The sequence below is a fragment of the Phyllobates terribilis genome, unplaced genomic scaffold (assembly GCF_046119375.1).
Source record: "Phyllobates terribilis strain yellow unplaced genomic scaffold, ASM4611937v1 Scaffold_7__3_contigs__length_470593459, whole genome shotgun sequence".
Lineage (NCBI taxonomy): Eukaryota > Metazoa > Chordata > Amphibia > Anura > Dendrobatidae > Phyllobates > Phyllobates terribilis.
In genome coordinates this window covers 396,913,591-396,930,477 of record NW_027362767.1, presented here as the reverse complement: position 1 = coordinate 396,930,477, position 16,887 = coordinate 396,913,591, and the positions used below count along the sequence as shown (strand labels likewise).

The window sequence follows — 16,887 nt, the reverse complement described above, 5'->3', positions numbered from 1 at the left end:
CCATCAGGTTGCAAACTGAATACAATTTTTTTCTGCATCTACCTCTGAAAAAATATTTGGGCTTCTAGCTGTGTGTGGGACTTGTTCTATTAGTCCATCTATACTGACCTCCATCAGGTTGCAAACTGAATATATTTTTTTTCTGCATCTAGCTCTGAAAAAATATTTGGCCTTCTAGCAGTGTGTGGGACTTTCTCTATTAGTCCATCTACACTGACCTCCATCAGGTTGCAAATTAAAAATAATTTTTTGTCTGCATCTAGCTCTGAAAAAATATTTGGCCTTCTAGCAGTGTGTGGGACTTTCTCTATTAGTCCATCTATACTGACCTCCATCAGGTTGCAAACTGAATATATTTTTTTTCTGCATCTACCTCTGAAAAAATATTTGGGCTTCTAGCTGTGTGTAGGACTTGTTCTATTAGTCCATCTATACTGACCTCCATCAGGTTGCAAACTGAATACAATTTTTTTCTGCATCTACCTCTGAAAAAATATTTGGGCTTCTAGCTGTGTGTGGGACTTGTTCTATTAGTCCATCTATACTGACCTCCATCAGGTTGCAAATTGAATATATTTTTTTTCTGCATCTAACCCAGCAAATAGTTTTGGCCTAATACCACGGTTTGGCCACTCAGCTCTGCTCGGTTCCCATCCATTGTTTTCTTGTGCAAACAAGTCCAGAGTTGTGAATTAGTTAACCACCAAAATGAGTGGAAAAAGGCCTGCTGCTGGTGGAAAGGGGAATAGGCGTGTTGGGAAGGGGAAAAAAGGTTGTGTCCGTGGGGTAGGTGTTAAAGCAACAGTAACATCTGCAGAAGAAAGACCATCTTCCAGCCAAACTAAAATGTCTACTTATTTAGCGGACAATGTGATAAGATCCCTTTCTTACGGCCACGCCAATCGCTACAAATTCCAGATGAGGCACAAAAACAGCAGGTGCTTCAACGGATATCAAGTGCTCCTTTAAGTGGGCTCTCCTCCACATCAACTTCAACATCACAAATACTCCAGTCCTCAAAGTTGTCACCCCAATCGCACTTGCTTCCTCACAGCTCCCAAATCTCCAGCTGCCCGTCTGAGTATGAGGTAGAACAGATGGTTGAGTCTGCAGAGCTGTTTACTCATAATATAGCCTGGGAATCAGAGGTCGACTCCAGCGCTTCTGTGAATCCAGACGAGGAAATGATCTGCACTGATGCCCAGAATCTTTATGAGTCGGATCCGGGACCAGACGCAGAAGGTTCTGACCATAATGTAGACCCTCATTCCCAAACTGTAACTCCTGTTGGTGGAGACAATGAGGAAGACGATGATGAGACTCAAATACCTGATTGGAGCGACAACTTTAGCTTTTTGTCAGGGCAGGAACAGGTTGGCTCTGAGGACGACGGGTGTGATAACGCACAGGGTGATGATGATGAGGTTGGAGATCCCACTTACTGTCAACCCACAGTCAGCCAAGAGATGAGGTCAGCAGAGGAGGTGGAGGAAGATGCTAGTGACGACGAGGTCAGGTTGCGCCTTCCTGGACAGAGACATAGTACTGGAAGCACGTCAACAACTGCATCCTCAAACACAACTCTGCCTCTCACCACAAGTCGTGGTGGCTCTTCAGGTCGCATGGGTGCTAAGCCTTGCATAGCCTGGGCATTTTTTCAGATCGATAAAGATGACCCAACTCGTGTTATCTGTAACATTTGTCAGCAAAAGCTAAGTAGAGGCCAAAAAATACATAGTTTGAGTACTTCATGCATGAACCGGCACATGGACATGAAGCATAAGTTGCAGTGGGAAGCTCAGTGTGCTACAATGCGGCTTAGCCGGCTGGGCCAACCACCGTCTGCCATATCTTGTGCATCCGCGGCCTCTTCATCCTCTGTGACTGGGGGGACAGCAGTCACACCTGTTTTGGGGCGCAGACCTGCCACCTCTTTACCCGCAACAGCCAGCGTGATTGGCAGGTCATCATTTTCTTTGGAGGTGGTAACACCAGCTGGTGTTGAGCGCTGTCCGACATCGATAGCACCACCTTTGGATCAAGGCAACCTAACATGTCTGCCTGCATCTTCCTCACAGACCGGCAGTTTGCCGGGGACACCCTTATCAACCCCGTCTAAGCACAATAGCCAGCCCTCGGTCCCTCAGATGTGGACAAGTAAAAGACCATTTCCTCCTAGCCATGAGAAAGCTAAGAGGTTGAATTTCACCATCTGCAAGCTCTTGGCTACAGAAATGCTGCCTTTCCGCCTGGTGGACACAGAGGATTTTCGAGACCTTATGTCCGTCGCAGTGCCCCAGTACCAGATGCCCAGTCGGCACTACTTCTCAAAGAAAGGTGTGCCTGCGCTCCACCAGCATGTCGCACACAACATCACCGCTTCTTTGAGAAACTCTGTGTGTGACAGGGTGCATTTCACCACAGACACTTGGACGAGTAGGCATGGACAGGGGCGTTATATGTCGCTGACTTGGCACTGGGTAACTATGGTGACAGCAGGACAAGGGGCTGCTGTCCAAGTCTTGCCATCCCCACGAGTTGTGCGTCAATCCTCTTTATGTCAAAGTTCCTCCACTGCTTCTGCCTCCTCAACCTCCTCTCGGTCTTCCACCTGCACCCAAAGCCTGTCTGGTCATGCCACAAGCTTTCTACGTGTGCAGAAGGGATCCTGCACACCTCCTTACTATGCTGGCACTAGGGCTCAACGTCATCAGGCTGTTTTTACCTTGAAATGTCTGGGAAATGTGAGTCACACAGCTGAGGAGTTGTGGTCAGCTCTGGAGAACCAATTTCATGAATGGTTGTCTCCACTGGACCTGAAACCAGGGAAGGCCGTGTGCGACAATGCTGCAAACCTGGGTGCGGCCCTTCGCCAGGGCAATGTCACACACGTGCCTTGTATGGCTCACGTGTTGAACCTGGTTGTCCAGCAATTTTTAGCCCACTATCCCAGACTAGATGGCGTTCTGCAGAGGGCACGGTCGCTGTGTGCTCACTTCCGCCGTTCGCATCCCGCAGCTCAGCGACTTACATCTCTACAGAAGTCGTTGGGCCTGCCACTTCACCGGCTAAAATGCGATGTGCCTACCCGGTGGAATTCAACTCTGCACATGTTGCAGCGACTGTGGCAGCACCGACAAGCCCTGGTGCAATACGTTCTGACGTATATCCTGGGCCAACGAGATCCAGAGGTGGGGCAAATCACGCTGGAGGAGTGGTCTCAGATCAGGGACCTATGCACCCTTCTGCACAGTTTTGAAATGGCGACGAAGATGTTTAGTGCTGACGATGCCATTATCAGCATGACTATTCCGGTGATTTACATGCTGGAGCACATGTTAAACAGAATTCGGAGTCAGGTGGTGGCACAAGAGGAGGTGGAGGAAGTAGAGGAGGAGGAGTTGTATGCGGAAGGGCTAACATCTGCAAGGTCCAGACGGTCGGCAGCACCAAGGCGGCAGGCATGTGAGGGTGGGGGAGATGGTTTTACCAGGGCGCATGGTAGCAGCCAAACTAGTGAGGAAGGTGCAGGAGCCCAGGAAGAAGTGGAGGACGAACTGATGGAAGACTCATCAGATGAGGGAGACCTTGTTCACATTTCTGTTGTGCGAGGTTGGGGGGAGAGGACAGAGGAAGGAAGCATGATTGTTACCTCGCCACCAACACAACAGGGACTTGGTGCTCCTGGATACGCAACACACATGAGTGCCTTCTTGCTGCACTACCTGCAACATGACCCTCGAATTGTGAGAATTAGAAATAATCCTGACTACTGGGTTGCCACACTGTTAGATCCCCGGTACAAAAGTAAATTTGCAGAAATTATTCCTGCCATAGAAAGGGATGCACGCATGCAGGAGTATCAGCAGAGACTGTTGCAGAATCTTACATGTGCTTTTCCACAAAACACCAGTGGTGCACGTAGTGAATCTCACAGTTCCAACTTGCCAACCGTGGGACCGTCAAGTGTTCAGCACTCAAACCGTAACAGAACCACAGTATCTGTTGGTAACATCAATTTTGCGGAATCATTTCACCACTCTTTTAGCCCATCCTTTGCAAGGCCACAGGAGACAAGAAGTCTGACACATAGTCAACGCCTAGAGACGATGGTACAGGAGTATCTCCAAGTAAACATTGAAGCCATGACTGTGTCACTGGACCCTTGCTCTTTTTGGGCTTCCAATCTGGATAAATGGCCGGAGCTAGCCACTTACGCCTTGGAGATCTTGTCATGCCCCGCAGCCAGCGTTCTGTCTGAACGTGTGTTCAGCGCTGCTGGTGGTGTGCTGACAGATAAGCGCACGCGGCTCTCCACTGATAATGTAGACAGACTCACGTTCATAAAGATGAACAAATCATGGATCCGAAACGACTTTTCTACCCCTGTGTCATCCTGGGGAGAGTAAAAGCTTGATGATTGGTTAAAATCACCCTACCAACCGTTTTAAGCTTTCAAATTACTAATCATGTTTATCTGTATCTTGGCTGGAAAATAATTTGGGCTTTGTAGCAGTGTGCAGCACTGATTCTATTAGGCCATCTATAATAAGCTCCACCAGATTTAAAATTACTAATCATGTTTATCTTTATCTTGACTGGAAAATAATTTGGGCTTTGTAGCAGTGTGCAGCACTGATCCTATTAGGCCTTCTATACTAAGCTCCACCAGATTTAAAATTAATAATAATTTTTAGCTGCATCTAGCCCGGAAAATAATTTTGGGGCTCCGAGATGCGCAAGACACATAAGTGCCTTCTTGCTGCACTACCTGCAACATGACCCTCATATTGTCAGAATTCGAAGTAATCATGACTACTGGGTTGCCACACTCTTAGATCCCCCAAACTTTTCGATCAACCTTTTCATTTTAATAAAGACCAAAAAAATGGTCATTTTTGAAATTATAAGCTTTAGCAGGTTATTAGAAACTGAAATCAAACAGTTTTCAACTCAAAACTTTATTCTAGGTGATGTTACATTTTCACATAGGACCCCTTGTTCGAAAGGAGCTTCTGAACTCTCTCTTCCATTGAATTTGTCAGGTTTTGGATGGTTTCTGCTTCAATTGTTTTGCATGAGGACAGAATACCCTCCCAGAGCTGTTGCTTAGATGTGAACTGCCTCCCGCCATCATAGACACTCCTTTTGATGATGCTCCAGAGGTTCTGAATGGGGTAGAGGTCAGGGGAGCATGGGGGTCACACCATAAGTTTGTCCCCTTTTATGCCCATATCAGCCAGAGATGCAGATGTTTTATGTGCAGCATGAGATGGTGCATTATCATGCAAAAAAATGATCTTGCTGTGAAATACACGGTTCTTCTTCTTGAACCATGGCAGGAAGTGCTGTTTGAGAAAATCCACATACATTATGGAGTTCATCTTTAGCGCCTTCAGGGATCCTAAAGGGGCCGACAATCTCTCTCCCCATGATTCCAGCCCAAAACATTACTCCACCTCCTCCTTGATGGCGCTGTAGCCGTGTTTGTAGCCATCAACCAGCCATCCTCCACTCCATCCATCTGGACCATCGAGCGCTGCACGGCACTCATCCGTGAACAAAACAGTTTTGAAATCAGTCTTCATGTAATGTTTGGCCCACTGGAGCCGTTTCTGCTTGTGTGAAGTGGATAGAGGAGGTCGACAGGATGGCGTATGCACAGCTGCAAACCTCTGAAGGACCCTGCATCTTGTTGTTCGGGGGACGTTGGAGGCACCAGCAGCTTCAAAAACTTGTCTGCTGCTATGACAAGGCTTTTTTGCCGCTGCTCTTTTAACCTGACGTAATTGCCTGTAGGAAAGAGTCCTCAATTTGCCCTTATCAGCACGCACACGTGTGTACTGTGAATCAGCTACATAGTTCTTGATTGCCAAGACACTTCATCCTGATCATCGCACAATGTTGATTGTAGTCATGCCTTGACCTAAACACTCCACAATTTGTTGCTTCTCAGCAGCCGACACATCCTTTTTCTTTCCCATTTTGGCAGAAAATGTAGGCTGCTTAATAATGTGAGACAGCCTTCTTAAGTAGTCTTGCCTTTCATTGGACACACCTGCCAAACTAATTAGCACAGGTGTCTGCAATTGCTTACAGTGATATAAAGAGCCCTGACACACATCACCATCAATGAGTTTAACTGACAAACAAACAAATTCTTCCCTTATCACTCCTAAACACTTTTTGCATAATAATTTGGAACACAGTGTACATGTGCTTTTCCACAAAACACCAGTGGTTCACGTAGTGAATCTTACAGTTCTAACTTGCCAACCGTGGTCTGTATGGAGTTGTTCAATAAAGGGCCCAAAATTAAGATAACATAGATGGGAGAGGTCTCTATGAATAGGAATTCCTAAGTATTTGATACCCTGTGAGGGCCAGGCAAAGGGAAAGTTGGACTGGATGGAATCCTATATGGATTTGGGGAGGGAGACATCGAGGGCCTCAGACTTCGCTGCATTGATTTTAAAATTTGACCATGTAACAAAGTGATCTATTTCAGCCATAACAGCATGGATGGATATATGTGATTGAGTGATACAGTCATATGAAAAAGTTTGGGCACCCCTATTAATCTTAAGCTTAATGTTTTATAAAAATTGGTGTTTTTGCAACAGCTATTTCAGTTTGATATATGTAATAACTGTTGGATACAGTAATGTTTCTGCCTTGAAATGAGGTTTATTGTGCTAACAGAAAATGTGCAATCTGCATTCAAACAAAATTTGACAGGTGCATAAGTATGGGCACCTCACCAGAAAAGTGACATTAATATTTAGTAGATCCTCCTTTTGCAAAAATAACAGCCTCTAGTCGCTTCCTGTAGCTTTTAATGAGTTCCTGGATCCTGGATGAAGGTATTTTTGACCATTCCTCTTTACAAAACAATTCCAGTTCAGTTAAGTTTGATGGTCGCCGAGCATGGACAGCCTCTTCAAATGATCCCACAGATGTTCAATGATATTCAGGTCTGGGGACTGGGATGGCCATTCCAGAACATTGTAATTGTTCCTCTGCATGAATACCTGAGTAGATTTGGAGCGGTGTTTTGGATCATTGTCTTGCTGAAAGATCCATCCACTGCGTAACTTCAACTTTATCACTGATTCTTGAACACTATTGCCAAGAATCTGCTGATACTGAGTGGAATCCATGCGTCCCTCAACTTTAACAAGATTCCCAGTGCCGGCATTGACCACACAGCCCCAAAGTATGATGGAACCTCCACCAAATTTTACTGTGGGTAGCAAGTGTTTTTCTTGGAATGCTGTGTTTTTTTGCCACCATGCATAACGCCTTTTTGTATGACCAAACAACTCAATCTTGGTTTCATCAGTCCACAGGACCTTCTTCCAAAAAGAAATAGGCTTCTTCAAATGTGCTTTTGCATACCTCAGCCGACTCTGTTTGTGCGTACTTGCAGAAACGGCTTCTTTCGCATCACTCTCCCATACAGCTTCTCCTTGTGCAAAGTGCGTTGTATAGTTGACCGATGCACAGTGACACCATCTGCAGCAAGTTGATGCTGCAGCTCTCTGGAGGTGGCCTGAGGATTGTCCTTGACTGATCTCACCATTCTTCTTCTCTGCCTTTCTGATGTTTTTCTTGTCCTGACACTTCTGGCCTTAACAAGAACTGTCCCTATGTTCTTCCATTTCCTTACTATGTTCCTCACAGTGGAAACTGACAGGTTAAATCTCTGAGACAGCTTTTTGTATCCTTCCCCTGAACAACTATGTTGAATAATCTTTGTTTTCAGATCATTTGACAGTTGTTTTGAGGAGCCCATGATGCCACTCTTCAGAGGAGATTCAAACAGGAGAACAACTTGCAAGTGGCCACTTTAAGTAGCTTTTCTCGTGATTGCATACACCTGGCTATAAAGTTCAAAGCTCAATGAGGTTACAAAACCAAAAAAAGTGCTTTAGTAAGTCAGTAAAAAGTAGGCAGGAGTATTTAAAACAAGAAAATAAGGGTGCCCATACTTATGCACAGGGCAAATTTTGTTTGAATGCAGATTGCACATTTTCTGTTAGCACAATAAACCTCATTTCAAGGCAGAAACATTACTGTGTCCAACAGTTATTACATATATCAAACTGAAATAGCTGTTGCAAAAACACCAATTTTTATAAAACATTAAGCTTAAGATTAATAGGGGTGCCCAAACTTTTTCATATGACTGTATATACTAGGACATCATCAGCAAATAGAGAGCACTTGTACTCGGTGCCTCCCACCTCAATCCACCTAATATTGGGGTTATGGCGAATTGATGAGAGCAGGTGCTCCGTCACTAGGATGTATAAGAGAGGGGACAGAGGACATCCCTGCCTTGTCCCATTGGTGATTGTGAAAGGTGATGAAAATGTTCTGATGCACCCCCTGGGCCTTGGGACACCCGGAGCCGGACCCTTTTTGGTGGATGCTGGTGGTTGTAGTCTTCGTGGCGGCGACCCGGTTCCGTGGCTCAGGGCGGTCAAACCAGTGTTGGAACTATTTATGTGGTTTTGATGTTTAAATGTCCGACTACGCCACCCGTGGATTGCAGTCAGAGTGAACCGCCGCTGCAGGGCAGACCACTGAGGCTGGTGTTGTGGGTGCAGCAGAGCATAGCATAACTCCCCACGGGAGGAGTATAGCCTCAGGGCAGTGTATGCGGAGGATGGGGGTGATGGTGCAGGGCAGCAGCAGTAACGACACGGAGTCAGTGATGCAGTCCAGGGCCTTTACTCACAGTTCTTATTATCCAGACCACGTCTGCAGGTAACGGCTGCCCACGTCGTACTGTGCTCACCAGGTGAGGGGCTCAGACAACTCCCAGATAACTTTGGAGCGCTTCACAGGACCCCCTTTGTGTGTCCTTTGTCTGGCCTTTCTTACCAACCCTTCTGTCCAGCTGCCTCGGTCCTCCTCTTGGTAAACTTGGCGCCAGTTTCCCTGACCCTATGTGGTGCCTTCCTAGCGGGTGTAGCGAGGGGCTGCGCCACATAAAATGTCACAGCCTCCGGTATCTAGCTGAGGGTCGTTTCCTGCCTCCACTAGTTTCGGGGACCGGTCTCCCCCTTTGACCTGACCCCTCCACGCAGTTGGATTCGGGCGTGCGGTGGCGACTCGCCCGTCCGCACCCCTGGGATCCCTTCATTCCTCGTTCCTGGAGCCTTCTCCACTCCTCTTCCTTCCTTCTCCCTCTTCCAGGCCTGGGCCTCTGTTACTAGGCCCGCCTCCGGAGCAGAGCTCATGCAGAGCCCCTGCTCCCTGCCACTTCTGCTCAGACTTCTCTGCACTGAACTAAGATGGTGCCCACCTTTTATACTCCCTTCTCAATGCACCCAGGAACTGCTTCCTCCCTGCTCCTGCACTACAGGGTTCCCCTTCCTCAGTGTTCCCTCCCCCCACTCCAGCCAGGGACAGGGACTGTCGTGCCATCTCAAAGGCATATTGGTCGCCCTGCCCCACGGCAATGTGGTGTAATGCATGCAGGTGTCGGGTCCTGATCCACACTCCATCCTTACCTGAGAGTGAGATATCACACCTCTGGGTGAGGTGCAATACCTCTGTAGCAACCGAGCCCTCAGGGTGCTACAGTTCCATTTATCTTCAGCCTAGGTGACGTATTGTGATACAGGGCCGTGATTTTGGCTATAAAAGGGTCCCCTAGACCCCTACCCCAAGCTTTTTAAGAGAATCATATATGGCGTGCCAGGAGACTCTATGGAATGCTTTCTCAGCATCCAACGAGAGTATCTAATTACAAATTTTTAACTGCATCTAGCCCAGGAAATACTTTGTGCCTAGTAGCAGTGTCTGCTAGTCAGCGGATTATCCTGGCTGTTAAGCAAGCTACACCACCTGTAGTTTGGACACTTAATTTTTTCAAAGGAAATGCTTCGGGACCACGGGATACTCAGTGAAGAGCATCAGGAGGCACCCCAAGGCATAGGGGCTGGGACTGGCAGTAGGATGCCTTGCGGTGGACAGCCGAGCTCGTTCCTTATGAAAGCTTTTTAACTGCAGCAGCTTTAGTGGACGCTACTGGAGCTGGAATTACGCGGCTACTGGCATGAGACTTGCCCTCCAATAGATCCTTGTAAATGGATTTAAAGTGTATTCATTCAAATTAGAGAGACAATTTAAATTAAAAAGCTTAGAGCTGCCTCCACCACAGGGGGGCTCGCTCGACCCACCAGCGGACAGGCACCAGTATTGGGAGAGGGGGGCTGGCCGTCAGGGTTCACCGCGGCTCTGGCACAAACCCGGCGACACGGAGGTGGCACGGGCAGGAGCGGACTGAACGTGTCGGCTTCTCACTTTTTGGATTTTAGAAGGGCATGACATGCCTATATCTGTGTCTCCCCCTCCTTTTACTCCTCCACCTCTTTTCTTTTCGCATGACTATATGTATTTGTCACTTTTCCATGTGTTAGTTGTGTCTTCTGAGCAGTTTGTCAGCTTTTGGACACCTTTGAAGGTGTTTTCTATGTGTTTCTATGTGTTTTTGTTTGCCTGCCATTGGTTTTAATGGTGTTCGAAGGTGTTCGACGAACAGTTCGACGAACAGTTCGGCGAACACACGGGTGTTCGAAGAACCGAACCGAACTCGAACACTACGGGGGTGGCTCAACACTACTTACAAGCTAACAAAGGGGTTGTGACTTTCACAGCCCCTCAGATGAGCAAATCCTGTCTTCAACTTCATGAATAAATATCATAGCTCCCCTCGGCTGTGAAATACTTGGACAGACTACTCAATCTGCAACTCATGGACTGTGGTGTTGTACCTTAAAAGCAAGTGCTACTCACCTCTACTTGCTCGCTAGCTATCTGTGTGACTGTGCACTCTACATGTATCTGAGCTCTCTTGCTGAGAAAGTACTAGTATGTAATCTGTCATCAGTTTTTTTGCCAAAATTGTTGAGTGCATCTTAATGTAGAGACAGAAACTCTGATGTGTCACTTACTGGCCTGCTTGCTGTAATTTTGATAAAATCACTGTTTTATCAGCCGGAGATTATCACTACAAGACTAGTAAATCAGCTGCCATGTTGTCCACCATATTCATGAACTCTGTATAACCAAGCTCCCTCCACTGGTTGCCAGATCTCTGCCTATGCACAGTGTACAACTAAAGCTGTCAATCAGTGGAGTGGGCTGGGTTATATAGAGCTCAGCATTCAGACAACTGCTAGATCTGCAGAAGATAAAGCAGTGTTTTTATCAAACCTGAAACAAGCAGCACAGTCATTATTACATCATTGGAATTAGGGTCCCTGCCCTTACAACCGATGGGGTAGTAAAAAACAGGTGACAGATTCCTTTAATGATTCGAACATGTTGCCAAGGTCATGAGCACATGTGAAGACACGGGGTCTTCCGTGGGCATAATACTACTCAGACAACACAGGGTGAGGATCAGACCGAGTGGCAATACTTTACTGAACCACCAAACAGACAATGACATATAGAACAGTCCCAGAAAATACCCAAGATGGTGCAAAATTACACAGTCTCACCTTGTCGCTGGCCCAACAGGAACAGAGTAACTGCGATTTTTGGACTTCCAAGGTCAACTACCTCAACCAGTGCCCCCCCCCCATTTTTGGTAGGCACCCACAGAGAGGAGACAGCGGCAAGCTTAGGGAGCTAACAGTCCATTAAGGTATGTGGCCAGGAGACCCGAAGATGCCACCCTGGCTTTCTCCAAACATTTCCATGGATCCAGGTGACCGGATGGTCCCAACGTGGATTTCTCTGGGTGTATCCATGGGTTCCAGGTGACTGGATGGTCCCATCCTTGCTAACCCAAACATATCCATGTGACCAGGTGACCGGAGGGTCACAATTCTGGCTTTTCCCAAATGTCTCCATGGGACCAGGAGACCAGATGGTCGAAACTTGGCATCTCAGAACATATCCATGGGACCATATAACTGAAGAGTCACAAACCTGGTTTCCCCAAAAGTCTCTATAGGGTCAGTGATGGTCGATGGAGCAGATCTGTATCCTTCCAGCCAGGGCAGTGATTTCCTAGGCTGGCATCCTGTATAGTGATTAGCGAGCAGGCTCCCCACTTGCTTGATACTTGCCTGAGAATCTCACTGCTCTAGATGCTCAGCGCTAGGCGAGTATTTCCGGGATGTTAGAGCGTGAGCTAGGGTCCCTGCCCGGCTTGTTTGATGCTCTTTAGAGAGCTAATGAACATGCAGGGATTGCTTGCCAGGCACTGTAATGCCGTTACCATGTTGGTTGTGGCATTGCAGTGATTTGCTGGCCGCATAGCATCATCAGGTCTATATAAGACCTAGTGATGCTAGGCTCATCACAGTCTAACCTTCAGGCAGGCAGAGTAGGGCGGGGTACTGCTGTGTGAGGGATTGAATTGGAGGTGTAATAGGTAGATATAGGTACTCCAGGAGTATATATACAGTATATCCATCTGAACTAACAGTCCTTCTGAGGACTAATCCAGCTGAACATATTCAGTGGTGATAGCAGGAGTTAAGCAGGCAGGGATTGTGAACACTATACAGCACAATAGAGTGCATTGCATGTTCTGCCTGCTCCTGCTGTTACAGATATATGTACACATAGCCCCAGATATCAGGGGCCAGGACGATTTTTTTTTATCTTAATCCTGATTATTTTCTAAAAAAGTAATAGAGTCCAACATTTTACTGCTCCATTTGCTACAAGCCCGCTATTTAAAACCATGGGTGTCTGTCAGAAGTATCACACATAACTGCGGTACAAATCCAGCCAATTGAAGGGGACTTTCAAGATATTATACTCCATTTACAGTTTGTCAGCAGTGTGGTAGTGAACCTATTCACATGTGGTTGCTCAGCAATACTAAACTAGAAGGGCAGTGCTTAAAACCATGGGCGTCCCGTAACATGTTTCAGATATTACTGCAGTACAAATCCAGCAATTTGTAGAGGAAGTTAAAGATATTATTGGCAAGGCATGTGGCAAAGGACGGGAAAGTGGACATGACGATTATTCAGAGGGGAGGCCATGGGCAAGCTGAAATTGTGCCACAACAAGCACCCATATCATGTCACCCTACCTTCCTGACCCAATTACTAAGAGACTACAGCACACCACTATTGAACCCAGAGCAGTGTCAAAAGGTTGTTGGATGAATAGCAGATAATGCTTCCAGTCACTTTACCACCACCACCACCCTGTCTTCCACATGGTCAAGTCTCAGTAACCATGAGTCTAGACCGCATATTCCTCACCCTGATCCTCCTTCTTTCCACCATGTCGAGTGCCCGGAGACAACTGATCCCAGACTTGGACACTCCGAAGAACTGTTCCCTTTTCCATTTATTGATTCTGGTCTCTCGCCTGGCCAGCTGCAAGCTGGGCAAAAGGAGAACGTGTGTGGCGATGCAATGTTGGGAAAGTGCAATTACCATTGCAAGAGGTGGATGATGATATGACACAATTGCCAGAAGTCAGGAGGAGGACCAGGGTGCAGAAGTGGAAGACGAGGTGGTAGACGATGAAGTCACTGACCTAACCTGGCAAGGTGACATGCAGAGCGAGGACAGCAGCACACAGGGGGAGGGAGGCATAGCACCACAACAGGCAGGAAGAAGCAGTATGGTGGCCACAGACACAAGGCTGGCAACCATTCCCTGGAACACCAACAAAACGGAAGTTGCCAGTACAACTGTTAGGTCTTCCCGAATCTGGTTGTTTTTTAAAGATTTTGCAGATAATCCCAAAAAGGCCATTTGCACCATCTGCCACGCCAACATCAGAAGGGGTAGCAAAATTAGCAGCCTGACCACCACCAGCATGTTCAGGCACATGACAGAAAATCACCCGACAAAGTGGGCCGTACGCCAGTGTCCAGAAATAGTGTCTGCGGGTGACACCACTGTTTGTTCCACTGTTGTGCGTGCATGCCAATCCCCTGTCCATGGAGCATGCAAAGATGCCTTCCACCCTGCACCTATCATTGCACACTTGCATCTACCACCATCTGTAACCACAACCACATTCATGTCCTCCTAAATTTAGGCAGCTGTTGCAGTCACTGCATACTCAATAACTGTATAGAACTGCTCCTTTCTAATGGGAACATGTTGTTACTGAGTCCCACATCTATGTGTCTTCAAATTGGTATTCGGGTGTTTCACGAATTTAGGTAGCCCTTGCAATCACTGCATGGGCATTACCACTATAGGAGACCCACTCCTTTATAATGGAGACATTTTTTTTACTGAGGCCCTCCTCTATGTCTCTTCAAAGGAGTATTGGGGTGAGTCCAAATTTCTGGTTGCTCTTGCAGTCACTGCATACTCAATAACAGTATAGAAGACCCGCTCTTCAATAATGGGAACAACAAAGCATAGCCGGCTGTTGGCCCTCTCACAATAGTGAGGACCAACTGCTGGCCCTTTTAGAATAGTAATGGCCGCCTGAGTGCCCTATAAAATTAGGCATTGTTACTTTCAGAGTCCCTCCTTCACAAAATTTAACAGGATGTATGTGATCATGTCTCACACACCACATGGGAAGATAAGGTAGTAAAATGTTAAAATGAAATTTTTCAGTGAATGTATTTTCTACTGTTAAATGCAATGCAAAAATGCAAAAACAAATTAAAAATACTATGTGTGAACATGGCCCAAGGTGTGGAGGATCATGTTTGGTTTTGGTTATTTATTTTCCCTTATATACAAGTCATTACCCTGGAAATGATGTTCCTTAACATTTTTCCCATGAAAATCCATTTTGTTTTCGGTTTTGTATATTTTATTGTGAGTCCATAAAAGTTGTGAAATACTCTGACAACATTGTTCACAGCAGTGACCTGGGAGTCAGAAATGCTTCCAGGGGTCTTGCCCATGCTCTTCCCATGTCATTTCAGCACTGTTCCCATCGATTTTGGCAATTTTTAGGCCCCCCTTCAGACCTTCGGAGTGGGCCGCCGGAAAAATGCTCGAGTTTCCCATAGACTTACATTGGGCTCTTAGCTCGGGTCGAGCACTCAAGCATTCCAATTTGCTCAACTCCAGCAATGAGTACCCGAGCATTTTAATTAATTTTAATTTTTCATCGCTAATCCTGTAGAATCTAAATCTATGTCTCTCTGGATGGAGCCATGCTACCAAGCTGCGGTCCTGAAGAGTCTCTTTGATTCTCTTTCAAGCACTATATAAATCCCTGTTTACATGTACATCAGTGGCTGAGGTCATCATTCACCAGTCAGGGGGGAAGGTGCAGGGCTCATGTCTCATTGTTTAAGCATTTAATTAATTTACATAGTTCGTATCCCCCTGCTCTGTATAAAATAAACTAGCTGGCATAGTATAATATGTAATTAGCATATTAACAAATATCATTGTTTCCCAACCCTCAGTCGCTGTCCTCCATACAATAAGTTGCAGTAAATATCAACTCAATTGACAACATTCAGGGTTATACAAATATTAGTTTGTCCTTCTTGACCCACCAAAAAAACACATAAATTCAAACGTCAACACAAAGATAATAGTGTATTTCTCCTGGATTAACAAATCTAGAAGTCTGGGTAATTATGATTAGAAGCTCTGGCGTCACAGCACCCATACTAATTCAAACTCCAAGCTGCCTTATAATTATGTCACTAGGAACTTAATGCATATTACATCTTTAAGGAGAGGGCAAAACCTTACGTCTAATTGCAGGATCTCATACATTCAAACTACTGCAAAATGATACCCTTTCTAGACAATACGCAGCACATGCAACAGAATATTGCACGTGACGTTATAATTGCATATAATATGAATTAACATATAATTTACAGTAAGACCTATTTAAAGGGAATCTGTCAACAGGTTTTTTTTCTATGTAATCTGGCAACATCATGATGCAGGAGCAGAGACCCCTGATTACAGTGATGTATCACTTAATTTACTGCATGCAGCTGTTGTGATAGTATCATAGTTTTCTCTGCTGCAGATCTAGCAGAGCTCAGAATGCGGAGGCCAGTATAACCCCGCCTACATCACTGATTGGCTGCTTTCAGTATGCACTGTATATTGACAGAAATCTGCTAATCAGTAACGAGGGCGAGGTTGGACCAGGAGGCCTGAGACACCTAGTCCTGTAGTGATAATTTCCTGCTGATAAAGCACAGATTTTATTGAAACAGTAACAAACAGCCTTATAAGTGACACATCACTGAAATCAGGGTCTCAGCCCCTGCATAATGGTGCTCTCAGATGGGGTAACAAAAACTTGCTGACAGATTCCTTTTAAGTAACCTGGTGGAACCTCTACAGCAACTGGTTTGAGTTCTTAGGTTTGTAGTGGTGGTCTCATTTTTCAATCCCCTTAGAAACAGACATTTTCTCAGCTGTACCAGTATATTGTTATTTTACTACTACTTATTACTTTTTTTTTTTTTCATCTCAGGTATTTGAGTTGTTTCCATCCTTAATGAGTTATATCCCAGGGCCTCACCAGAAGATCAATAAACTTCTAGGAAAACTTTCCCAGTATGTTGATAGTAGGGTGAAAATGAATCAGAAGACATTAGACCCTAATAATCCTCGAGACTATGTTGATGCTTTTCTCATCAAAATAGAAAAGGTAAAATGGTAAAAATAAAAAAATAAAAATATTGTATCACTAATTATGTATCATTTCTTTTCTTTTGGTGAGCATTTACATGGAAAATCTTTTGAAACAGGAGACCTTGCATCAGCTGAAAGATAAGTTGAATGGCCAAGGCAGCAGTCACATCCTTCTCTGATCTTAGCCATCTGACATTTAAAGCCTCTTCTCATCAAGCAGACAACTAAATAAGTTTAATTTAAGACTACAAGCTGCCACAAACCGATATCTGGTAGGCTGGATATGTTCCTTGAGAAAAATTCC

General features: G+C 45.7%; 1 protein-coding gene across 4 annotated transcripts in view; it reads left to right on the top strand.

Annotated features, from left to right (window-relative positions):
* Positions 1-16,887, top strand: part of LOC141154996 (cytochrome P450 2A5-like) — a 189,621-nt gene that overhangs the window by 145,675 nt on the left and 27,059 nt on the right. For 2 of the 4 annotated variants that reach the window (XM_073641587.1, XM_073641586.1), the window contains exon 5: positions 16,423-16,599. The exons of the other annotated variants lie outside the window; for them this stretch is intronic. In XM_073641587.1, coding sequence (XP_073497688.1) covers positions 16,423-16,599 — 177 coding nt within the window. The remainder of the gene's footprint in view (positions 1-16,422; positions 16,600-16,887) is intronic. 4 annotated transcript variants of the gene reach the window in all.